At 42.0% G+C, this 27,231-nt stretch overlaps 1 protein-coding gene across 1 annotated transcript in view; it reads right to left on the bottom strand.

Moving 5' to 3' along the window:
* The window catches only part of LOC124606337 (membrane-bound alkaline phosphatase-like), a 143,513-nt gene that overhangs the window by 14,559 nt on the left and 101,723 nt on the right, over positions 1–27,231 (bottom strand). Inside the window, exon 5 of the mRNA XM_047138319.1 lies at positions 807–941. Coding sequence (XP_046994275.1) covers positions 807–941 — 135 coding nt within the window. The remainder of the gene's footprint in view (positions 1–806; positions 942–27,231) is intronic.

Raw genomic sequence — 27,231 nt, 5'->3', positions numbered from 1 at the left:
TATTCATACAAAAGTTTTTAATGACAGCTGTGGTTGACTGCATATGTGTCATAACGTTACCTTTCATTTGATACAGTGGAAATAACAATATTTCATACTTTTCTCTTAACACTGATTAATAACCAAAACAAGTTATATTTGAGTCGGAGACATATCCAGCACCTTCTGAATGTTGGCTGACTTCTCACAACGGACAGTGTTTCATACATCATTCGATTTGGAAGTGATTCAGAACACTTCGAAATAATTTCAGACACAGTTTGAAGACTAGACCAGCACTGCATCGAACTGCTTTTGCAACGCTTTTAAGATGGGCAAGCGTAAAGTAACTGTTACACGTATGTGTCACATGCTAAAGTAGCAATGTAAAATTATATATTGAACATTACCGTCTCACTAAAAGGGACACCATTAATAGCAAGTAATCACCGGGGACTGGTACAACAAAACCGCATTTATCTAACAAACAATTCCTCTGCGGACCCTGGTCGTTGAAACGCTACTGATTTCAGTATCGTGTACTTTCAGCTGCGTCCCTAATTACAGTGAACCCCCTGAATAGTTAAAAATACGTTTTATTTTACCACATATCTTAGGTGGGGAATATTCATAATAAATTACATGTATAAACAGATATTACATTAGTTTCATTATTCGTTTCAATTTACGCTACTGGCAAAGAGTTACTCAGTTAAATACGGAAAACTAAGTGTCTTTTTTGTTAAGCGGGGATAACGTGCTCGTACCTCTACCGGGATGCTGCGAGTCAGGAAGCCCTTCGTCACTGTGTTTATCAGTACGCTTACCGCAGACGAGCAGGATGAAGCCGTTGTACTCCCTCTGCAGCGCTGTGATGGCAGCACGCGTCATTTCCGACAACCTTGGAGTGGAGCTGTCCGCGGTGTCCAGGTGGAATGGCAGTTCAGACGCGCCGAAAAGCCCTGTCAACAGCGCCACAATAGAGAACTCACTCCCTTTTCCTCTCGTCCGTAACACGTGGTGCACTACACGTCCCGTCTTCTTTTTGGCAACGGACAGTTACAATCATTTTTGCATAATTCATTTCATCAGCTTTCCATATGACTAAAGGACAATAAAATAGTAATTTATTGTTAGTACTAACGGGACAAAATTGAGGATATGTTAGACGCTGATCAGTTTGGCGTTAGGAAATGTTTTTATTTTGTTTATTCGTATGGCTAGGGCCCGCGTCGGGCACGCCGTTCGCCGGGTGCCGTCTTTCAATTTGACGCCACTCCGGCGACCTGCAGTCGATGAGGATGAAAGCATGATGATAAGAACAACACAACACCCAGTCCCTAGGTAGAGAAAATTCCCGATCCAGCCGGGAATCGAACCCGCGCCCAGAGGATTGACAATCCGTCACGCTCACAATTTTTTCTCCATTTTGTTCGTTGTTGATCGTTGTGTTTGGTCGTTACGGACGTCACATGACATGCGTCCAAGGTTGTTGTTGATCCTTCCACTCAGTTTTTTTATTACACAGGCCAACCAGCTCTCTGACCGAACACGCTGAGCTATCGTGCCGGCGGTTCAGCTACTGGGGGCAGACGTTAGGAAATCTAACGACAACAGAGAAGTGCTCCTGACTTTGCCCTTGATAATAGAAGCAAGACTTAAGAAAAATAAAGACAAATGATTTGTCGACCTGGGAGAAGAATTCGGCAATGAACATGGTGCCCTATGTTCTAAAGACTGAGAAACGTAGGAGTAAGCTAAATGGAAAAGCGTGTAATATGCAGTGTGTAAAAGAACTAAGAGGGAACAATAGTGTTGGAGTACGAAAGACATAATGCGCGGATGAAAAAGGGTGTAAGACAGGGATGCTATCTTTCGCCCCTACTTTTCAGTCTATACATCGAAGAACGAGAATAAAAGACAGGTCGAAGAGTGAAATTAAAATTTATGGTGAAAAGTTATGAATGTTAATAATCGCTGATGACGGTGATGTCTACAGTGACAGTAAAGAAGATTTACACGATCCGTTGAACTGAATAAACAGTCTAATGAGTACAGAATGTGGACTGAGAGCAAATCGAAGAAAGCCAAAACTAGTGAGAAGTAGCAGAAACAATAATAGCGAGAAAAATAATATCAAAATCGGAATTCTGCTTCCTTGGAACCAAAATAATCCGTGATTGACAAAGCATGGAGGACAAAAAGACTAGCACAAGGTTCATTACTGTGGATGAACATTTGAAACACGACATTCTGTGGTTGAGGATTATGGACTGTGGGAAAACCGGAAAACAAAAGAGTCGAAGAATTTCTGATGTGGTTTACAGAAGAATGTTGAAAATTAGGTGGGCTGATAACTTAAGGAATGGGAGTTCTCATCCCAATCAGCGAGGAAAGGAACATACGGAAACATTGACAAAATGAACGACGAGATGTGTTATGACATCAGAGAATAGCTTCTATAGTAGTAAAAGAAGCTCTAGTGGGTTAGAACTGCAGATGAAGGCAGAGATTGAAATACATCCTAAAATAAAAGAAGTGCAACTCACCGACACACTATTACGGTATGGTTCAAATGGCTCTGAGCACTATGGGACTCAACTGCTGAGGTCATTAGTCCCCTAGAACTTAGAACTAGTTAAACATAACTAACCTAAGGACATCACAAACATCCATGCCCGAGGCAGGATTCGAACCTGCGACCGTAGCGGTCTTGCGGTTCCAGACTGCAGCGCCTTTAACCGAACGGCCACTTCGGCCGGCCTATTACGGTATATCACTACAAGCTCACTAGTTTTGCAAACGTAAGGCACTCTTCGCATATCGAGGAAGTCGTCGTCTATTCAGTATACCCACGAACAAATCTACATTCACGTACATCAGGCTTCATATTTATGGTCTGGTACCCATAATCACAGAATTAAAATAAAAAACGTTTTGACTGAGATTTTCGGGAGGTTTCCGTTGGTAATAAAGAAGTAGGCTGAAGAGGAAATCTCCTCTCAAAACATCCCGAACTGTGACACTATCAGCTCGCCTGGTGTTCCAGTTAAAAGTTTCTGAGTCTCAAGTGGATCATTACAACCTGTTCTAGGTTTTAATGGTAGAAACATAAGTGCATATTATAAATGCGATGCAACCACTCTCCATCGTTATATTCTGCTTGGGATATCCTTAAGATCGGTAGTGGAGTGGTTTCCCTTTCCCTTCTTCATTCTTTGCCATTCGTCAATGACTGACTGATTCATCCGCATTTAGGGGCTACTTCTCACATCGAAATAAAAAGAGTGTTCATGACCACCACCCATCTACCCACGGACAACATTGAGGGAGAGGGGAGGGGGGCGCATTTATACCGCTGGCTTCTAGGTCCCTTTTAGTAGCCTTTAATGACTATCATAAGTTACAGCGGCTGAATTCTAACATGCAACCTACACGAGTAAGAGGTAGGAAATGACAAAAATAAAACAAAATTTTCCAAGGAAAGTCTATTACGATATAACATCACTCGACTTGGGATTTACTTTTCATGTCTCTTTCTTTTCTTTCGTTAATGCCATACATGTTGTATAATAAACTATGTGTAAATCGAAGGTCAAAATATTGTACACATATCATTTCTCCATCCAGAGATATTACACAGAGGAACACAAGGGTGAGGACCGTTGAAGGGTAACGTGTTGTAGTAGTAGATGTGATGACGATCGGTGGCGTGGTTCCTTGCACGATGCGTGAGTGGCGCGAAAAGGTAAAGCAGAGAATTCTGTAAAATTAGTTATCGAAGTGGAAACTGGTGTAAAAAGAGTGCTAACTGTCGGACATCTTGTAATAATGTCAAAAGTAAAAATTGGCTAAGATTATCAAGCACTTCAAGGCCTGTGTGCGGTGTGCTGCACGTATTAGGAGGAAGAACGCCACGATGTGGAATGTTCTTTCTGTAGATGGGTATACGTAACGAATAATTTATAAGCAGTGCAGTTGTGAGGCACAGCACGTCTTATTCTTTCCGGTTAATTCTCAATAAATTTTCTCAGCTTTGTTGACATATGAATTACCTGCTGCAGTGAATGAAACCTGTGTTTGTGTGCATTTTTAAGGTCCATCCCGAACAAACATAAACAGGTCTACAAATATTTGATTTCCAGAAACTGTTATACTACAGGGATCCATTTTATCCTGGCATCATCAGTTATTTCCACGATGAATTTCGCTAAATTCGAGAAAGAAGTGGTACGACACTAGATAGAGCTACAGCGGGGCCAACGATTGTAGCCTCCATTCTTGACCTCCATCAGCTAGAAGCAACCATCACGCATATGTCTTTTATCATCGAAAAAAATTGACACCAAACAGCGGTGAGAACAATGTGAATTGTGGCATGTACGTGCTGAGTGTAGTAGACATTTCAGTGTAAAGTCTGCTTTGATTTATTTTGTGAGACCTGCTACTTATAAGCATTCTCGGAGGTGAAATTAATTGAATGTTCATGATATTTACTTGGTGGTACTAGTGTGGATCTCGCCAGCAAATCTAAGTTGATTCTCGTTCACACATACACACACATATGCGAACGAAATATTATTTTTCTTATTGTCACAGTGGGCATCATTTTCCCAGACATAAAACAAGTCACAACCACCCTGTTCCTAAGAAGGTTTCAAGGAGGTTTCCCTTGGTTATCAGGGTAATCACGGAAGTATCCTACTAGTTATTCACAATGGAGAACCCTTTTCCTCATTTTCAGACTCTATTGATATTTGGCTAAAAAGAGCCTTGTTCTAGGTAGCCCGATGAGCTCTCACGAATAGGGGATGAAAGACCACACAATTTCATAAAATTTTACGTTTTTTTGGAAAACGAACAATATCGTTCTGAAAATAAAATGGTTCCATTCCTCAAGTCCGACAAAGGTTTTCGGTCATCTCTTGAATGTTGCGACTGAATTTCCCCCTCTAAAGGTGTCAGTAAATCCACCTTTCACACAATTCTGTGGTTTTATCAAGTTCTACAGGGTCTCTTTTCTCTGCCTGTGTCTTCTCATACTTTTCATGAGAGGGAGGAGGATCACGCTAAGAACGGAAATTGAGTTGCATTTTATTTTGATTTTCATTTCATTTGTTACTCAGCACACCATGGCCATGTAACCATCTGTCCTAAGCATTGATGAGTACTGGGTTAAATGCATGCAACTTGGTGAATTCAGTTGGCGTTTCTTGACAGTTTAGAAGCAGAAGCCTGAGAACAGGGATCGATTTTAACTTTCAAAGCCAGCTTATGGGTCGCTAACGAGGGTTTTATCAGCTCTTGCGATTGGCTCCTTCTAATTGAAGTAGGCGCATTGAAAAATTCATCTTTTTCATTTGTCTGTTCATCCCATCCATTTTTTTCGGGTCTATGTGCATCGAAGCGAGGCAGGTTGGAATTTGGACAGAGTTGGTCAATCACAGAAGACGTTCAGAGCTCGTCTGTGGTGAGTATGATGTATCTCTCTTGCGCACAATGAATCGGGGAGTTACATTTTTCGAGTTAGGAACTTTCTGTAACTGTAAAGTCATTTGTTGCAACCATTATGAGGTTCTTGCGGGTAACAATTTTCGTATGAGTTAACTAAATTCAGACTGGGCGGCAATTGTTCTTTACACTGTCACGATTCACTTTATGTATCGTTATTCCAAATGCGGTTCGTGGTTCTTTCCGCTGCGATATTGCCGACTGAACTTTGGCTAGAAAATGATGAACTGTCATCTTCGATTGTTGTGTCAAATGTTTGAGTATTTACGTGGGAGCATACAAGGTCCATGTTGCGTCCGTGATATAGCGTAATCCTCGCTGAATAATGATGATTAATAGGGTTTACCCTTATAGAAACATAGTGTTAGCATTTTATACACGTTCACGTTTAATGAATCTCAGAGTTTACGATATTGGAACCAAAGTGTTAGGATATTATACGCGTTCCACGTTTAATGAATCTGAGGCGTATGCCCCATTTCGAGAATAAATATCCTGTAGGTGTCAGTTTACTTCGTTAAGCTTTTCCCCAATGTTCCTAAAAGCACGTCTTTCATCATCCTGTGATCGCTAGCTCCATGCACCCTATGAGAGAAAGTTACTTGGAAGCATGTAGTTCAGATCAATGCTTGATCGATCCATCTGATCTCTGGTAGAAAGATGTCTATTGTTGATTTCCTTTGAGATGGAACATAGGTCGAAAATCGAATTATAACTTATGGTACTTCTGACTACTTCTCCCTCAGGAGAAGTTATAGGGTATTATGCAACGTATTTGTCCATTTTGAAAATAAAGGCTAAGAAAATTTCCTGTAATAAAGCAAAAGATAACTTCACTAAATAATCAACTTCTAATACTTAGACATTTGATCAGTTATTAAACCGTTGGCGTCTTTTATGTGGGGTTGCCAGAATATTTTAGATACAGCAGATCTTTTGGGAAGCGTTAGACCCTTGGAAATGGTTAACGTGTAATTTTTTATTGCAGGAGTAATGCACTTTCTTGATCTATGACATCACAGCGTTGTAATTCTCGCATTGTAAACAGCAGCATTGTCTTCTTGTGATTTTTCATGTTTATTTCGAGTGGTAGTAATTTAATGTGTTAATGATACGTGTGTGCGCGGGAAATAACAGGTGTCTACGATCAGTAACTTTTCAGGTGTAAGGTTGCTTTGTTAAAACGTATTTGAGCTATATCAGTTGCTACTCTGAGTAGAGTGACAGGGTTAGACGTTCGAGATCCCAACCTCGAAAGTTATATGAGATGGATTGTGAACAGAGCGTTAGCGCGTCAAATAACGACCTCGGAAGGGAAACAGAAAATGTTTCAGAGGACCAGAGTGTTCTGTTTATGGAAAGTGAGCACTCAAGCAATATGGGATCAGAAACAGTTTCCGTGCCTATCGGATGTGCTGACCACGGAGGCCATGAGAGATAAAGCAGGAACAGGGAGCCTCAACATGGGGTAAGATCTCCCCTCACCAGAAAATTGGGTAACGCAGGGGACCACTGAACCCACGGCAATGAAAACTATGCCCGCAGCAGGCACGCCATCTTCGTCCTTTTTTTTATTTCGTTGCTTCAAAAACCTCATGTCACAACAATTTCAGGTACAAAATAATGAATTCAGAATTATGCAGGCACAGAGCACTGATTTAGGCGAATAGAGCAAAGCACAAAACATCAACACATAAGAAATGAAGTGACGATGGGGAGAAGTTTGTACGGAATTACAAATGAATAAGCAATGGCGCCAAGATGTGAACAAGGTAAAGGTTGAATCGATTACTATTGTAGGCCTGCTGATTGTTAACGATGCGAGAAGCACAGGTAGAACATCAGCAACTAGTGTTTCTGAGTAGATGCTGCGGATGGCCCTCGTGTTTTTCTGGGAGAAGTACTGAATTTTAGTATTAATAGAGTTGATACTTTTTCGCATGGGAGCCGTAGACTGACTGTTGCCATTGGTTGGTGGGTTTGAAAGGGGCAAAGGGACCAAACGGCTTGCTCATCGGTCCACTGTTCAATATGGTAGTACTGGTGAAGCCGGTGGCACTGAAAGTTTCCGTGGTCGTGATTTAATTACTTACCGTACGTTTGATGTGTCTGAAGTGTATAATTGAGATATTGGTACATCTCATTTCAATGTCAAAACGCCTTTTGTTGTGAGAACGCGTAGCCGTTGTCGGGTTGACCTTGATGAGGCAGTTTATGTTTGGTGTAAAGGATATGGTGTATGTGGAAGCGTACATTTTGTTGCTGATTTTACTGCTAATTTTCATAAATAAAGTCTGTGTCGTTGAAAAACAACAAATTCATTTTCCCAAAAGCGATTCTTGGTGTTGTAGCTCTTAGGGGCCCTCTGGAATGCTCTCTGTGTGAAGCAAACCTGTGTATCTCTGGGAATCGCAGCACGTTTGCGTTGTTGTAACTCAGAGCTGTATTGTTGAGCAGAGCATTGTTGCGCTGGAGGAGACAAAGATATTCACAAGTGTGCATACTATCTGAGCGGTGAGGTGCAAGAAGGTTTATTATACTTGTATTTTTATTTCAAGCCCTTTGGTAGAATGCTGTGAACATTTACGTTTTTTGAGCTTTTTGTTTTGGATGCATAGTTACAGTTGTCTGAATGACGTGATGGTTCTGTCCTTGCATTTTGAGAAGCGAAGTTTGATCTCTGCAATTGCTTGTCTCTTGGTCTCTTTGCCAGAGACTGTTCACAATGTGTAAGAGTGTTTGGTTACAGATATATGCACGTCGTGTATGGGTTCACTGAATGCACTTGAAAAAAGGCACAACGGCACTGTGTTGAACTTCTCCCGCAACGAGGGCCACGTTAGTCTTTTGCATCTGAGGGTTATTCATTACTCTTTGTTGTGTGTGGTATCTTTTGGTTATAGCGTCTTATAGGTCTCTTCACTGTTGTGAAGGTACTTGGACGGAAACAAGGATGATTTTGGTAAGAAAGTGAATGAATTGTAATTAAATTACTACTCTGCAACGAGTTGCCGGAGGCTATAGGCTCTTTGTACCAAATTTCCCACAAAAGTATAACTGCAAAACCTTAGAAAGTTTGTTCGTGGAGCTCTGATTCACCTCTATACATCATCTACGCGATTCGTAGAAGTAACCTCAGATGCTGTAAACACAAAGGAATTACAGACATTGGCTGCGAGTGGACGTTGATTAAATCAATAAGGAGAGTTGAAAATTCGTGCTTGACTGCGATTCGGACCCAGGTCTGCTGCTTAGTAGGCAGAAGTTCTGTCCACTGTGCCATTCGGACACAGGGGTCATCGAAAATGCACGGACTACCCTAGCATGCCTGAAGTCAGACGCACGTTCTAAACTTATCCGCACACTACTGATGTAGTGACCCTTGCACATTATTGTTATTACTCTCGGCATTTCGCCGATTCCTGTAAGAGTTCGAGCATGGTGTGCATCCGCTTTGAAGAGATAAATGGACAAGGGTCAGTACGTTTTTACTGTGTGGATAAGTTGGGAATTTGGGTCTGACGGAAGACGTGCTGGGTAGTTCGTGCAGTTTCTGGCGGATGTGTCCGGATGGGACAGTGCTCAGCACTTCTGCCTAATAAGCAGGAGACCCGGGTTCGAATCCTGATCCGAGACGAATTTTTAACTTTCACTGTTGATTTATTCAGTGCCCACTGGCAGCGATTGTGTGTAATTCCTTTGTTTCTCAATTCATAGTGGCTGCTGGATCAAAACGATATCTGTTCCTTCGGACATGTCCGAAAGAAGCAATCGGCGAGGCGGACAGAGGAAGCCTAGGTCACGGCGAGACGGGAGCAAGAGAACCATCTGAAGGCAAGGTTGAACAAGCAGCAGCAAAGTACTGTAGAAGCCAATCCTACGTGATAAAAGAAACACAAACTGCAACTAGATAAGAGGTGAAAATGAAAGTGAGGTGGAAAATGTCGTAAAATCGGAACGGAAAAAATCGATGGAGACGAAGATTTCATATTCTTAAAACAGGCCGCAGATAAACTCTGTCAAATCGAACAAGACGTGTTACAAGAAGTTAGGAGGGACCAAAGTATCATGAAGAAAATTCCCTAAAGCGTGCATCATTTGAGACTGGGCTCAATATGGAATTGCACGAGGTTGAACCATGGAAGCGGCCATGATTTGTCGCAAGTATTATTGCGACCTTTTTCTTCAGCAATTATGTAAAATTGCTATAACATAAATCTCAAGTGGTGTCTTCTGTACACGCTCCTAATGTAAGCGTTATTCTTGGGATAATGTTATACACTCAAATTTCAATAAACATTTCAATTGCTTTGTCTCACAGTTTTTTCAGCTCAAGGGAAATGAACCGTCAGCTTTATGAGCAACTGAACCATCCACTGATTCTGAGAGAAAACTGTCTTGTCGGTATGGCAACTGGATTAGTTCTGTGTGGCATGTGAGTGAGATGCAACAGACCTTGTAAAAACGTCGGGTGGTCATTCAAGCGCAGAATGGGTGATACTTGGGATACCAGCGTATCCAGACTTGCCTACCACATAGAACAGTCAATTTCTGAGAATGTACTGGCATGACCATCTTCCCTGTAACTGTCAGAGGTGTAAAGCGACCACCTTGATTCGTGAAAAATGGCCACCGGCAGTATCATCTGGTCAGCAACGTGTTGATGACGGGGTAACTGTTGAAAAAAATTCTGAAGCAGTGGTTGGATGGGGCAGAATGCAGCAAATTAGTTGCAAATGAAACGCCGAACAACAGAATCCGGTGAACAACCATAGAACTTTCAGCTATGCGGTTCGTTCAGGACGAGCATAAATGTTTATCGCTTCAGGTACGGGTTCCTTGTTTGATCATGATCACAGTGCCTGGGTCTCGTTCTACGTTGACAATTACGTCGTAGCCTAGTGCAGCTGTTAGTTTTCGGTTGACAAGCTCTTGAAAAAAGATGTCATCTAAATCGGCAACAATGAATAGATTGATGGAAATTTAATATAAATGTATAAGGCGCTGTTTGTTTAAGGTTTATTGTTACAGATTCGTATGTTTGTATTGGGTGGCTACAATTAAAGTGCAACTTCTCATGGAGGTCGAGTGTGAGCTGTAATTATCGTAACGCAGTTAAACTTGGTAGATACTCGTACGCTAATGCCTAAACGCGTAGCCGATTTACACTGGAAAGAATTAGTTCCAATCTTGGCCGACAGGTGCAAATGTGGCGCAGTGAATGCAAGTAAGACATTTTGAAATATGTTACGGAGGTGGTGTCGTACAACTTCAATGAATGGTAAGAGCTGCGTTATGGTACGAGTGAAACGGCATAATTTATTAGAGACTATCAATTTCGGTGTAAGATGAGACCATCACAGGGTCCAAAAGCCATCTCAGCTATGCATTCGCGTATATGAAATAATAATTATAAGATGTACATTGTTCAATCACAGACATTACAAATAAATGTTATATAGCGATACCTATTTAAAGCGAATATCAGTTCAGGAACAACATTTATCTGATAGCTGTTATCCTAATTACGCAAATGCATAGCAGATTCGGTTTTCGGATCAGATGATGGTGTGACTCTGGACCGAAATCGATCGTCTTTATTAAAATATACCATTGCAGTTACGTATTGCATCACGCATTTCGTAACACATACAGAAATGTTCCCACGTGTAACGAATAAGGAAACTGTCGTGGTTCGCAAAGATGGGACAAGTAAGAAAGACGCAGTTTTGTTCAATACGAACACCGGAGACGTCGATAAGATGTTGTACAGTGCCAGGTTTGCACTGCTGGCGAGAATTGAAACTAATTTTTTCCAGCATAAATCTGTTCCGCGTTAACACGTTAGCATATCTATCAAGATTCGCTGCTATACTTTAAACACAGCGCACAGTGGACGTCTGTGAGTAGATGCACTTTACTTGTAACCACCCGGTATCTGAGGCTTAAGTCCACGGAACATGGTTTGGACTCTCTCACGCTTGACATTCTTCTGAGTAGGAGCGATATCGAGTGTCAGGTGCATCGAAGAGTGGGGCGCTATGAAGTTATCTTCAGCATCTGCGCCCATCTTGCTAGCATTTCCCTATTTCTGCGTATTTTGCAGTGGTCGTCTGTAGAATCTAAACCCCTATGCTCGAGTATAGGTTGATTTTGGTCGAATATTTTGGGATTAGCTGTTGTGTTGGGGAGCTCCAAAAATAGAGCATAGGCCATACGCCTTTCGCGTAGAGGGTCTCTTTTGATTTAGTCCTTCCGTTGTTGCTGACGCGCCCTACAAGGCTAAGTTTCGTAGGGTCAATGTTTGGGAGGAAAATGTACACTGACGGAAAAATAATCGCAACACCATGAAGGTTCAAATGGTTCAAATGGCTGTGAGCATTATGGGACTTAGCATCTGAGGTCATCAGTCCCCTAGAACATAGTACTGCTTAAACCTAACTAAACTAAGGACATCACACACATCCATGCCCGAGGCAGGATTCGAACCTGCGACCGTAGCGGTCGCACGGTTCCAGACTGAAGCGCCTAGAACCTCTCTGCCACGGTGGCCGGCCACTATGAAGGAATTGTGCTATATAAACAAGAGTAGGTAGGTGTGGTTTTACATGTGAAAGAAATTGGCTATTAAAATTTCACATCAGCCGCATAGGAACGGCGCCAGTAGCACCACTACGAGGATTTAAATCAGGTTTGCTTTAAATACAAACTGTAACGGTCTTGAGCGTTAGTTAACTTTGAGATTGGGCGTATTGAGTTGATGTTGGTCAAAAACTGCTTTAAGGCGACTAAGAGACCATTATCAACACCTCAGTCAGCTGGAACGATGTCTTCCAATAGTTCTACGTGAAACTGGATATTCTTTCTGCGACACTGCAGAAAGACTTGGCAGGAATGTAGCCACTATATACGGTTACTCGCAGCTGTGGTAGTGGGAACATATCGTGGCACTACCGAGAAGGAAGACCATTATGTTCGGCGTATGACTTGGGAACATCGTACTGTATCTGCAGCGCCAATCTGAACAGCAGTTGGCACCGCAGTTACACAACAAGCTGTTGCAAATCGGTCATTTCAAGGACAGTTCCGAACCAGACGCCCTGTAGCGTGCTTGCACTGACCCCAAGTAACCGCCATTTGCCGCTTCAGCGTCGTTTGGAGTGCATTCCTGGTGTTCACCTACTGTCCGAAGTGCAGGGTCTCACACATTCATTTTGCACGTTATGTCCACACTAATAATTTGTCTCTTCTGCTCAGGTGATGATTTTAAAGTTTGTATGGCTAGTTTTCTGAACAGACTGTGTACCAGAGAGTCATCATTCTTCATAATCAGGAGGTCTAGAAAGGATAGATATTGGTCCTTTTCCACCTCCACAGTAGATTTTACTTTGACGTGAAGACTGTACAGTTGCTTTAGGAAGTCAGTGAGTGTTCCTAAACATGGCCCCACGCGACGAAGGTCTCATCCGTGTACCTGCGCTAAACTTGTGTTTACAAGGTGCCAAGGCAACCAATTTTCTTTCGAAATGCTCCAAAAGTAAATTGGCACTTTGGTGAACAAAGACGTAACATAAAAGTTGCCCAAGATGTGGTTTTATCCAAGTTTTAGGTTCTTCAGATTCCCAGTGTGACGTCTGGAATCCTTTATGCACGTTTTGATCTTTCCCACGTTTGACTGGAATAGAGAGGCCAAGTATTTCGCCAATTGACACGCCGGTGACCAGGATGCACTTATGATCAGTCTTAATAATGCATGTTTTTGTGGATTTTTTGTAGCCCTTATAACCAAGCGTTGTTGCACAGGATCCTCTTTAGGTCCGCCGTGACTAAATAAACCTTGATTAACGAGTTCATATTCCGAGTAATCCACTGCAGTGCAACCGCGCCTTCCTCTGACCCATCAGATCCGCCATTTACAACTAGCTAAGATGATAGATATTCACATACACGACAACAGTTTCAGCCAGAAAGAAGAAAGTGTCAAAGTAAATGGATCCTGGATTCAGAATTTGAAGCGAACGACTATTACTTGTAGCAAGGTTATACCATAGCGATAATGATCACAGAACAATTCTCAGACGTTGGCCAGAAAGGTACACATAATCTCCAGCCACAGGATCGACTCCAGTCCGCCACAAGCCATTGAGATTGAATCCTTGGTAATTCCAGGCACTCGTGGTGGTGAAACGTCATGAAAATAGTTAAACAAACATCACCCGCAGGATCTGAGGCAGAACCTAACAGGGACTGTGTGACTTCATGTAATAATCTCCGCAGATGATTCATCATAGTTAAAATACTATACTGATGGAAACAATTAATACTCCTGGAATGACAACGATTTTTACCCGATGGTAGCATATGCCACATGGGGGATTGGAGATGTACTGATAACAGTTTCAGCTTCGTCCGTCAATTGACAGCGTAGTGGCATTGCTACCAGAACTTCATCTGTGTCTATTCTTTAGTAGAGAATATTCACAGCCAGAAACCTCAGTCTGTTGTAGACGTGTGAAGCAAGCAGGCAACCAGGCCAAGGAGATTCACTCGTGCTTCCTACAGGCAAGTTAGGGAGTTTGAAAGATGTCAAACGGCCTTCCGAGTGTCGGGATGGTCCTTCCGGAGAATTGCTACACAAGCTGAACGTTCTGTGTCAACTGTGCAACAATGCTGGTATCAGTGGTCACTCGAAAATTCATCTCCCCTTTGTAGAGGTTCTGGATGCCGACATAGCACAGGAGACGGCCACGATGGTCGTATTGTAAAAGCAGCAGTGGTTCATCGTACAGCTAAGGTAGGGGACTTCTGAGCCCGGAAGTGTGAGCGCAGAAGGGTCAGGACGAACTTTTGTGAACAAGTAATTAACAATGAGACTACGGGCACGACACCTCAAGCCCGTCTTCAGCTCACACCACAGAACCGACGTCTCGACTGGTGCCGTCAGATGTTCACTTGGAAGATGGAATGGCGCGACGTGGTCTTCAGCGATGAAATCTGATTCTGTCTACAGGCGAGTGATAGTGGTTTGCCCGAATGACGTAGACCTGGCGAGCGCTGTCTCGTAGACTGCATTCGTGAAAGACACATTGGCCCCACCCACGCCTTATGGTCTGGAGGGCGATAAGCCATAACACTCGTTCAACTTTGATGTTTGGCGACGCTAAAGAGCTCTGGATAAGTGCAGAATGTTGTTAGACATTCTTGCAACAGGAAGGTGATGTGTTCTTCCAACAGGGTAGTGCTACCTACACTCTGCTCGTGAAACTCAACGTGGTCTGCATTATGTGAATTAACTTCCCTGGCTAGCATGACCTCCGGACGTCTCCAGTCGAGCTCATATGGGATATGACGGGGTGAAAAGTGACTCGTGTGACTCGTCAACCAACAACTCTTACAGAACTACGTCAGCAGGTCGAGCAGGCGTAGCATAGCGTATCCCACGACAGTAGTCGCCATCTATGAGATCGACTGGATCCCAGAGTCAGCGGCGGCCCTTGTGGCCGAGCAGTTCTATGTGCTTCAGTCTGGAGTCGCGCTACTCCCACGGCCGCAGGTTCGAATCCTGCCTCGGGCATGGATGTGTCTGATGTCCTTAGGTTAGTTAGGTTTAAGTAGTTCCAAGTCTGATGACCTCAGATGTTAAGTCCCATAGTGCTCAGAGCCATCTGAACCATTTGAACCAGAGTCAGCACCTGCATTTCCGCCCTTGGAGACTACACTACGCACTGATTTGAGCATTTCAGCATCGGACGACAGCCGGTGCCTCAGAATCGCTTGTGCTATTGATCTGTAAATGTAATCGTTTCCTGGACTCCATAAGCACTATTATAACAATAAATACTGAATGAATTAGAAACCTCTAAAAGGATGTAATAATTGTTTTTCCTGCAGTGTAGTATCACTTGGAAATTTAATAGCTAGGAAGTGCACTGAAGCCAAGATGCAATGGCCACAGGAAAAATGTGAAGAAATCGAAAAAGAAATATCGAGAAGTCAGTAAACGGTCGCTGACACTAGAAACAAAGGCGAAACGCAGAGGAGAGAGAGAGAGAGAGAGAGAGAGAGAGAGAGAGAGAGAGAGAGATCTGATAAACAGAAAGAGAACGATGAAGACTGCTGCAAGGGGGAGACAGCAGCCGTTGCAATTAATAATATAAGCAAAGCCAAAGAATAATCAAACGACGTTCATAGGGTTTGTCAACGTAGAAAAAAATATTCGATGATGCAAAATGTTGCAAGATGTTCAAAAGTCTGAGCAATATAAATCTTTCGCGCCTATTGTACGATCTCTACATAGAAGAACGAATGACGGAACTAAAATAAAGATTAAGGAGGCGATTAAAATTCAGGGTGGAAGGCAATCAATGATAAGCTTTACTGATATTATTGCCATCCACAGTGAGAGTGAGGAAGTAATGCCAGACGTGTTAAACGATATAAACAATTCGCGAAGTAGGCGAAGTGAACCAGTTCTGCTAGCTTGGACGGAATAAAACACATGAGGAAGCAAAGAGAACGTAAAAAGCAGACTAACAGAGGTCAGAACGGTATTCCTGGCCGAAGGATGTCTACTTGTATCAAAAGTCGGCCTCAATTTGAGGAAGAAGTTTCGGAGAACGTACATTTTGAGCACAGGATCTTACGAGTGCGAGTCGCGTACTGTGAAAAGAATGGATAAGAAGGGAGTCGAAGAGTTTGAGACTTTCTAATACAGAAGCCTGTAGACTGATGAAATAAGAAATGAGGAGGTTCTGTCTGGAATTCTCTAGGAGAGGAACATGTGTCAAGTATGGACAAGAAGAAGGGAAAGGATGATAGGACAGGTGTTTAAACATCAAGAAATAACTTCCGTGGCAACTGAAAGACGTGCACAGGATAAAAACTGTAGTAGAAGACAGGTACTGGAATATATCCAACAAATGAGCACGTTGGGTTCAAGTGTTACTGTGACATGAAGATGTTGGCACAAAAGAAAATGCCGTATAAAAATTGCTCGGAGGACTGCTAAGCTTAAAAACATTATACTCGTTTTACAGCAAACATCGAATTCACATCGCTCTTTCCACGCATAAAATGCAGATACGTGCGTGTTGTTGCCGTTAACTACTGACGACTGTCACCGTTCTCCACCAGCAGACTTGTTCGGGGAAAAGAGACAAGAATCGAGTTTGAAATTTCCATAACATATTCAGACAGTGCTGTGACGCAAAACTACATATTCTTAAATGGAAAAAAAGAATAAACATTTTATCTACATGTTAGATCCCACTGCTCAAAACCCATTTAGAAAATAGCTTTGTCTTTTGCTTCGCATCACAGCATTTTAATTCGTGCGAACTTTCGTAAGGGTATTATAGCGTGGGCATGGCGCATGTGAGCTATCGCTTCCGCTAACACATCGTATTCACACAGTGCTTCGCGAGGTGAAGAAAATCGATATGGCATGTGGTTGCGTCTCGAGGGCGTGGGTTGCGTAACAACAATCTGACAGAGACGTTTCTGATGTTCGCAGTGCACGGCTGTCAGAATTACCAAATTGCACCATCCCTCGCCTCTGTCGTCTGCACGCGAATGCTAATGAAATGAATTTAGTGATACAGTAAGGCTAGAATTACTTGACTACCAAAGTAACTACAACTCGTTATTACATTATCCAGCGGAGGAAGTTTTATGAATAGGGCTGGGATTTTTATGACCTACAAATCACCATAATGTGAGCAAAAATATGCCACTACCACCAAAGATTTACAAAAATGGATATGATAATATTACTATATTAAAATGAAGTAAAATTTCTGTTGTAAAATAATAAAAAGTTAGTTTTTGATAACGAAATATTTATTTACGAGTAACATTCACAAGAAAAACAAGCGAAATTATGTCGTTAGTTGTAGTATGCTTTTTATGTACATATCAGAACACAGTTAATATACGATGTACTCGTTTTGTACATTTTCATTTTTACGTCAGTTTATCAGATTTGAGTTGGAATATAAAATGACTGGCGTTTATTTGGTAATAAATATGCAATCAGTCCCTTTTTTACGATTTATTCAACCATGAACAGGTTTTCAAGCCACTGCAGGTTCGTCTTCAAATGGAGGTGTTACAGAAACATTATCTTGTGGTCCACTGCTCGCATAATAACACAAGGTTACACGATTTTAATGCCAAAAGAAGAAGTGTTTCCATTTGATAGGGGATAAAATCAAATGAAGAATCCTAGGAAATGTAGCACGGGTGAATTAAATCGCGTGAAGAAAGTTCTTCACTTCTTGAAAGAGTGAAAATGTAACTTATATGACCATTTACTTACTAAAATACGCCCTGTCAGAAGGAAATATGCATAATATAACTTATCAGATTACGGAATTTCGTTTAGTTTATTCACAGCAAGCATTTATTTGTATTTAAGAAACATGTCGGTCTTATCGAAAAATATACGGCCCCTTTCATAAAATCTTGGCCCCAGTTACAACGATAGTAGAGAAAACAGAGAATCTACTGTATGTTAGCTACGACCCTTGTGAATGTACACCTTCATTTACATTATCTGTGAGCATACGCTGAGATAAACAAAGTCATGGTATACCACCCAAAATCGTGACGGGTCTCCTTTTCCACGGCGTATTGCAGCAGCTCGACGTGGCATGTCCATGGCTTCGTTGGGTCCGCTCCAAACTCGATCCCTAACATCAGCTCTTGCCAACTGAAATAGGGACTCATCTGACCAGGCACGGTTTTCCAGCAGTCTAGTGAACAACCGATATGGTCACGAGCCCAGGAGATACAGGTGATATCATACCTACAGCATAGATACTCGCGTCGGTCGTCTGCTGCCATAGCCCATTAACGCCAAATTTCGCCACACTGTCCAAACGGAAACGTTCGTCGTACGTCCCACGCTAGTTTCTGTAATTATTTCACGCAGTGTCGCTTGTCTGTTAGCATTGCACTGACAAATATATGCGAACGCCGGTGCTCTCGCTTAGTAAGGCCGTCGGCCACAGCACTGCCAGAGGTAATGCCTGAAATTTGGTGTTCTCGGCACACTCTTGACACTCTGTATCGCGGAATATTGAATTCCCTAACACTTAAGTAACTGAATGTCCCACGTGTCTGTCTCCCACTACTATTCCGCATTCAGAGTGTGTTAATTTCCGTCGTGCGGCCATAATCACGTCGGAAATTTTTTTTACATGAGTCACCTGACAACAAATGACAGCTCCGCTAAGGCACTGCCCTTTAACGCCTTGTGTACCCGATACCACCCCTATCTACATATGCGCATATCACTCTCCCATGACTTTTGTCACCTCAATGTAAATAGGACCGTGTTTTGTGAACAGACTATCCGGACTGGGAATACACTGTTGTGCACCAATTTGGAAGTGAGTGTCAATACGTCTGCCATTGTTTGAGACGTTCATTAACAATTAAATTATTATTGTCTTTTTATATTCTGAGCTAGCGACAAAACATGGAAGATACTTCTTATGTGGTTCCTGACGTAATGGTAAGTCAACAACAGGCTCCCGTTTACTAGTCCCCTGTAGAGGCAAATAATATAGCATTTACTTGTGGTCTGGTAATAAGTTCGAGATGCATATTATAACAAAAAATTTAGTCAGTAACGTATGTAAATATGAATTATTTCCAACAGCCTGTGTTCAATACCTGTAACATGTTTTATAAGAGTCAAATACGAAGACAAACAGCCTGATGCTAAGTAACTCTATTGTGGTAGCAGTTTCAAGGAAGAAACCCTTAGCATATGTATGTATAATCCAACAGTATATTGAAAATGAGCGTTCTGTCTCAAGCGCTACTCAAGAATGTTGTGAAAACAGAGACCTCTGCACTCTCGCTACAAAAGAAATTGGTAAGAAGAGATAGGCGTGAAACCTACAATAATTTACGCAATCAAACACTGGCCAAAAATATTTCACTAAATCTCAAGGTGTTCTTGTCATAAGTAAAGTTTAATAACAGGTCTAAAAATTCAGTATCTCGCGGGTCGGATTGGTAGTGAAACTGATGTCTGCAAACAGAAAGCAGAAATATTAAATTTCGCGTTTAAAAATGTTTTTACGCATGAAAATATAGCCGAATGAATATTTGACGGCAGTGCAGGCTCGTAAATGAGAGATGTCGATATTAGCATCCCCTTTATTGTAAAACACAATTACATACAGGAAACAAGACACCAGACACTGGCAGAATGCCAGAGTTTACACTGGATACTCTGCGGAATTAGACGTTTCGGTAGCTCATATTTATCGTGAATTTCCTGCCCAAGGGATCGCTTCTTGACTCCGGAAAAGAGAGCAGGTCTTTCCTGTGTACAAAAGCGGTAGAAGATCAGGCGCACAGAGTTATACGAGGGCTATACACAAAGTACATTACGTTTTGGAATTAAAAATAAATAAAGTATTGGAAATTTTTTTAATTATATACAGATGAAAACCACACTGAAATATTACTTTTCTACATGGTTGCCATTTAAATTATGGCACTTATCGTAGCGATGGACGAGCTTGGAAATTCCTTCGTCGTAAAATTCGGCCGCCTGCGCCTTCAACCACGTGGTTACCTCTTCTTGAAGCTGTGCGTCGTCATCAAAACGCTGCATAGCCAACCACTTCTTCATTGCTGGGAATAAGTGGAAGTCGCTCGGTGCCAGGTCGGGACTGTACGGCGGATGAGGAAACAACTCCCACTTAAAAGATTCGAGAACTTCACGAGTGGCATTTGCCGTGTGGGCTCGGGCGTTGTCGTGAATCAGCAAGATCTTGGAGACGAACTTTCCCCTGCGCTTGTTTTGTATTGCTCTTCTGATGTTGTGCAGAGTTTGACAATACCTTTGAGAGTTTATTGTAGTGCCTCTTTCCAGGAAATCCACAAAAATCACACCTTTTCTGTCCCAAAAGACAGTCACCATCACCTTCCTTGCCGACATTGTCTGCATGCATTTCTTGGGTTTTTGGTGGGAATTTGTGTGCCCCCACTGCATTGACTGCAATTTTGTCTCGCATTTCACTTGCTTAACCCATGTTTCGTCACCAGTAACGATGCGATCGAGTAATGAGCCGCCATCTTTCTCGTAAGCGTCCAAAAACGTAAACGCTGCAGCCATTCGCTGATTTTTGTGAATATCTGTCAAGATTTTTGGTATCCATCTTGCACAAAACTTGTGGTAACCAAGCTTTTCGGTAATGATTTCGTGCAACAAACTTCGTGAAATTTGTGGAAAACTCATATAGAGTTCCGTTATTGTGAAATTACGGTTTTCACGGACCGCGGCATCGACTTTTTTGACAAGTTCGGCAGTCACTATGCTGGGTCTTCCACTTTGCTCTTCGTCGTGAACGTTAGTTCGGTCATTTTTAAATTTTATGACCCATTGACGCACTCCACCTTCAGTGATTATGTTGCCGATAGATTTCTATCGGTGTACAGTTTTTTGCAGTCAGAAACCTTATTACAGCACGCACTTCACACTTCGCGGCATTTTCAATTAACGCGGACATTTCAAACTGTCACAGCAACTCAACGGAGTACAGCACGAACCTCTCACTAGCACGGCAGGATGCCGACTGAGCGGCGGAATGGCATTGACACCAAGATGGCCGCGCTAGCCCCGCCCGTAACGGACACAAACGAAAACGTAATGTACTTTGTGGCTAGCCCCCGTAGCATCATTTAGTTGGTTTCCAGCCATTTCAAGATCCTGGAGTATCCGTCAAGCTCAAACACTGTGACGACACTGGGGGGGAAAAGAAGGTTCCTTCAAGAAATCAGCTAGTTAGTCAATCCTTATTCCGTGGTCATCTCTTCAGTGTAGTATCCTGCCAGAGAACCGAATCGGGAGCTAATCTGGAATCGTTTGCCAGTGAAGATATCATGGTGACTCGTTTTCAGTTAAACGCCACATGACATTAGATTCGCATTATGTGTAAGGACCTCTAATCATCACAGTGCACGTAAAAGTTCATGCAGAAAGTGTCAGCAGCTGTATCAGATTGGTCGTTAAAGAATTACTTATTGTAATGAGTGCAGGTCTTTTTAAATGTGGGTAATTGCAAAAATATCAAATGGTTCAAATGGCTCTGAGCATTATGCGACTTAACTCAAAATGGCTCTGAGCACTATGGGACTCAGCTGCTGTGGTCATCAGTCCCCTAGAACTTAGAACTACTTAACCTAACTAACCTAAGGACATCACACACACCCATGCCTGAGGCAGGATTCGAACCTGCGACCGTAGCAGCAGCGCGGCTCCGGACTGGAGCGCCTAGAACCGCACGGCCACCGCGTCCGGCTGCGATTTAACTTCTGAGGTCATCAGTCACCTAGAACTTAGAACTAATTAAACCTAACTAACCTAAGGACATCACACACATCCATGCCCGAGGCAGGGTTCGAACCTGGGACCGTAGCGGTCGCTCGGTTCCAGACTGTAGCGCCTAGAACCGCACGGCCACTCCGGCCGGCGAAAAAGTATCCCATTACAATATTTGATGTGAACTTTTGTGTACACCACATTCTACAAGTAGTTAGCGATAATAGTAAGAAAATACGCGAAATATAGCAATAACATAAAACTAGTATTAGGGAAGCCGAGGACAGGTTTGTGAAAGAGGTCCGGGAAAGTACTTTGGATCGAGACGCGACGACAATTCTGCGTTGTATTTGTTTGGAAAATTTTACCTTAAAATTGAGATACATGGTTAGTGTACAATTTTGAGGGCAGTAGTTTTCTGGCTAATTTGAAGCGTCCAACAGAAGGCTTCCTCTATGGCGACAACTTCTTTATATCACAGCGGCACTTACATCCAACAGCCTCAATTATTTGAGGAACATATTCCAGTCTGTTATCCATTACAGCTCTACAGCTCCCTGTTATACCACTGAAGTTATTTCCTATTGTCTTATGACATATTCACTAATACTGTCCCTCCTTCTAATCAGTGCTTTCTACAGGTTTCCTTCTTGGGCGATTCTGCACAGAAAATCCCCTCTTTCCTTTTCTTACCATTTCTACTTTTTAACATCCTTCTACAACACAAAACATAGCAAACGCTTCAGTTATCTTCTTTTCCAGTTTCATCTTAATTCAAGTAGACGATTAACTTCAGTAAAAAGCTTTGATCCAGATGTATATTCCCAGAAGTTTCTTTGCCAATTTAAGGCCGATGTTTCAACAGGTAGACATCTTTTGATAGCGAATACCCACTTTGCTTGTGCTAGTCTGCTTTTTATGCCCTCCTAGCTTTCTCCAACACATGTTGTTTTGCTTGCAACTTTTTCACTTCGTTTATGTCGTGGTTCCTACCTCTGATGTTAAGTTTATGATAATCTCACTCCAGCTACTCCTTATTACTTTCGTCTTCCTTCGATTTACTCTCAGTCCATATTATGAGTTCGGTTGATTGTTGATTCCTTTTAGTATGTCCTGTAATAATTCCTCGCTTTGACTGAGGTAAGCAATTATAAGCGAATAGTATGATTCATATTCATTCACCCTGAATTTTAATTCATCTCCTGACCCTGTCTTCATTTTCGCCATTGATCCTTTGATGTACAGACTGACCAGCAGCGGACAAAGACTGGAGCTTTGTTTTACAGTCTTTTCACTCCGAGAACTTATTCTTGGTCTTCCATTGTTTCTTCTTGGTTTTTACACATACTGTATGTCACTCACCTTCTTACTCCGTTTTGCACTTTCGACCGCTTTTTCTAGGACAACAAATGCTATGAACATGTCTTGATTTTTCTTAAGTCTTGGTTTCATTATCAAGCACGATGCCAGAAGTTTCTTTCTAGGGGCTTTTATCTTTCCTGAAGCAAAACTGTTAGTCATCTAACAGAGTCTCAATTTTCTTTTCCGTTCATGAAGCATGATTTGTTAAGCAGAACACTTGATCTTTCTCGCACTTATTTGCCATTGCTTTTACTGGGATTGCATAAATTGTACTTTTTTCCTGAAGTCTGAGGGTACGTCTCCAGTGTCAAATATTCCACACAATAACTGGAATGGTCGTTTCGTTGCCGTTATTCTCGATGATTTTAGAAATTCCGAAGAAATGTTATCCATTCCTTCTGCCTTCTTTAATCACTGGCCTTTCTAAGCTTTGTCAAACCCTTTCTGTAGTACCGGTCCTCCTTTGTTTTCTCAATTGCGTTCCATTTCTTCTTCCATCAAGTCAGTAGCTAGTCGTTTTTTTCATCAATCCTCTCTTTCCTCTACGTTTAACACTGGAATTAACCCTCCACTCTTAATGTTGACAGCTTTGCTTTTAATTTTGACATTTCTATGTTTTGACGATGTCATTCGCCGACCATTTATTTTTCGACTTTGTAACATATTTCCTGCAGTCTTTTCACCTTAGATTCGCAGTCCTTCCTATTTGTTAATTTTTAAATGCCTTCTTCTGCTGTTTTCCTGGCCCTCACTGAGCAATTCCGTACTTGCTTGTTTCATCGAACATGTTTGTCTGTCCAAATTCTGTGATCGCCCTTTTTGGAGATGTGTCTGTTCCTCTTGAAATGAACTGCCTACTGTGGTGTTCATTATCGCAGTATCTCCGCTTTTGGGTATATCAAATACACGTCATTGTCCTTTAGTTATTCTGTATCCTACTTGTTTCCATTTTTATTCTTCCTGATATTTCTCTTAAACTTCAACCTACCATTCATCTGTACGAAATGGTGTTTTGAATCTAATATGTCTTACTTTTCAATATTTGAGTTCTGTATGTCTGTCTAAGTGTGCTGTAATCCAGTTGGTATCTTCCCGTGTCTCCAAAACTGTTACAGACATACTTCTTCCTCTTGTGATTTTGCAGCAGTGTATTCACTATTATTAACTCGAGTTTACCGCAAAATTCAAGTAGCTTTTCACCTACCCTCTTCGTACTACTGACTCAATATTGTCCCATAATGCCGCCTCAAGTCACTTTATCACTGATTTCAAATCCTTCGTGATTTTCGTATTTTCATGTCCCTTTACACATTGAGTTACCCGTTCAGTGCCTCTGTTCATCTCCTGCTTGCGACGTTTGTAAGTATGCTTGAATTATTGTTGTTGGCGTTGATTAGCTGTTGATTTTGAAGATATTAATCCTATCATTGAATTGCTCAGAGTAACCCACTTTCTGCTCTTCATTCCTATTCGTAACGCATCCTACCCTCGATTTAGTTTCCTGCTATTTTTGGTATTACCCTAAATTCATGTCAACGTAAACTATTACCTTCTTTCCACTTCGTTGATATCCACTATATCTTGAATGAGACTTTTTCTTAATCCCCTACCACAGTCAACCTTATGACAATCCACGCTCCTTTCATTAGTTAGTCAATCCTTATTCCGTGGTCATCTCTTCAGTGTAGTATCCTGCCAGAGAACCGAATCGGGAGCTAATCTGGAATCGTTTGCCAGTGAAGATATCATGGTGACTCGTTTTCAGTTAAACGCCACATGACATTAGATTCGCATTATGTGTATTTGCTGCAATGGTTTTTCATTGTCATCTGAATCCTCATACCGTTGATAATTGTCAATCCTTCCCCCTGGAAGGGACAGTTTCCCACTCCAAGAGTGAGAGGGTATCCTGATCTTCTATGTGTTCCTGCGCCCTCTTTGTCAAAGCCGTTGGCAGAACGAAGATGATTCCTTACAACGAATGTCTTCGGCCGCCATTGCTGAAGATTTCTTAATCAAAAAGGCGACCTCGGGACCGAAGATAATTAGATTACTAGATAGAAGCTCTACCATTTCTTTCGCCACCCCTTTTTCTTACTTTTTTCCTTTTTTCATCTTCTTTCCATTTCTCATTCCTTCACCTTCTCAGCCTTGCTTCTGTGCTTTTTATCTTGTTAGTCGAAACATAGTTATTCTGGAAGGTGAAAACTGGTAGCTGATCTATATATTTCTTTTGATGTGACAACTAGTTATTCCGTTATTTATTTAAAGTAAATCTCTTCTCGAAAGTTAATAAGAAGACGTTAGTCAAGAATGCATTTTCATGCGACAAAGACGCCATCGTGAACACCTCAACGAGGTCTTGTGAAAGGGCTACGAGAAGCTGCATCCTCCTTCTGCAACAATGCAGAAAACCTTGGCAAGAATATAGCCACTGTACATAATTGCTGGCAGCGGTAGTCACGAGAATGTACGGTCGCAAGAAAGACGGGGCTCCAGATGGCCACTTGGCACTACCGAGAGGGGCGACCATCGTAATCTGTGAGGGCCTCTGGCCCATTGTACTGCATGTGTAGCAGCAATTTGAGCAGCAGTTGGCACCAGAGTGACACAACGAACTGTCACAAATCGGTTTTTCAAGAACAGCTCCGAGTCAGATGCCCTGTAGCGCGCAGTTCACTGACCCGAAACTGTCCCATTTGCGGCTTCAGTGGCGTTAAGCGAGAGCACATTGGAGGCAGGGTAGATGTCTGTTATGTTCTCTGATCGAAGCTGATTCTGCCTCGGTGCCAGTAATGGCCACGTGTTGGTTAGAAGGAGGATAGTTGAGGGCCTGCAACCTACCTTCCAGCGTCCTAAACACACTTGACCCACACGTAAGTTTATGATCTTGCGTGTGATTTCGTATGACAGCAGGAGCTCTCCCTTGGTTATCCCACTCATCATGACTGCAAATTTGCACATCAGTCTGGTGATTCGATCTGTTGATATACCACTCATCAACAGGATAACAGGGGATGCTTTCCAACAAGGTAACACTCGTCCACATACCGCTGTTATAATCCAACATGCTCTACACATTGTCCACTTGTTGCATTGGCCTACTCGATCACCAGATCTGTCTCCAATCGAGCACATATGTGACGTCATCGAACGACAACTCCAGCGTCATCCACAAATAGCATTAACCATCCACGTGTTGAGCGACCGAGTGCAAAACGCATAGAATTCCATGTCACAAACTGATGGCTGCAACACAAAGCATCCTTTTGCATGCTTTCTTTCAACGTTCTGATTCTAACAGTGGTTATTAATGTGGCAGCATTTCACATTTTCAATGTCTTATCTCGAGCTTGTATCAGTTAGTCACCTTGCAGTGTTAGTCCTTAAATATCTTACCTAGACAAATGTATTCCATAAATTTCACTACTCTCCATTAGTTATTTTTTGGTGTTGCAATTTTTATTCCGTCAGTGTACTTCACTTAGTACTTAGACAAAAGTCTACTTCTCTCTGCACATCTTAGAGACCATTCCGGAAAACTGAGTCGAGGTTCTCGTCTATCTTAAATTCACCATACGACTGTTGGATACGAACCTACAGTTGCAATTATTTCGTTTCCTTAGACCGCCACGTACCCATCTGACATTAAATGTGTAAATATTACCTCTAAAGATACAAATTTACAGTATTTTAACGTGGTTAAATGTATTACTATGAGAGTATAGTTTGTGAACACTAGTGTGTCTAGGAAACGCTGGCAGACAGTGCGGTTAACTGGACCTTTTCGGTTGTGGCTACTCTGGACTATCTTATATGAGTTGGTTCATGCACGTCTAAGGAAATTGTATTTGAAGTAAATCATAAATTCATTACGCCAAAATTTTAGTAATAACGGTGAGTTATATTAATCATTCTCTATGATAATTAGAGCGATTTGCCTTAACCACTCGACAGGAAATCTTCATTACGACGGCATACAAATAAGTAAAACTTAGCCAATGACATTGCATACGTGGCTTACAGTCGGATTAAAT

The sequence above is a fragment of the Schistocerca americana genome, chromosome 3 (genome assembly GCF_021461395.2).
Source record: "Schistocerca americana isolate TAMUIC-IGC-003095 chromosome 3, iqSchAmer2.1, whole genome shotgun sequence".
Classification (NCBI taxonomy): Eukaryota; Metazoa; Arthropoda; class Insecta; order Orthoptera; family Acrididae; genus Schistocerca; species Schistocerca americana.
The sequence above is the reverse complement of the archived record's forward strand: the minus strand, read 5'-3'. Positions and strand labels throughout refer to the sequence as shown.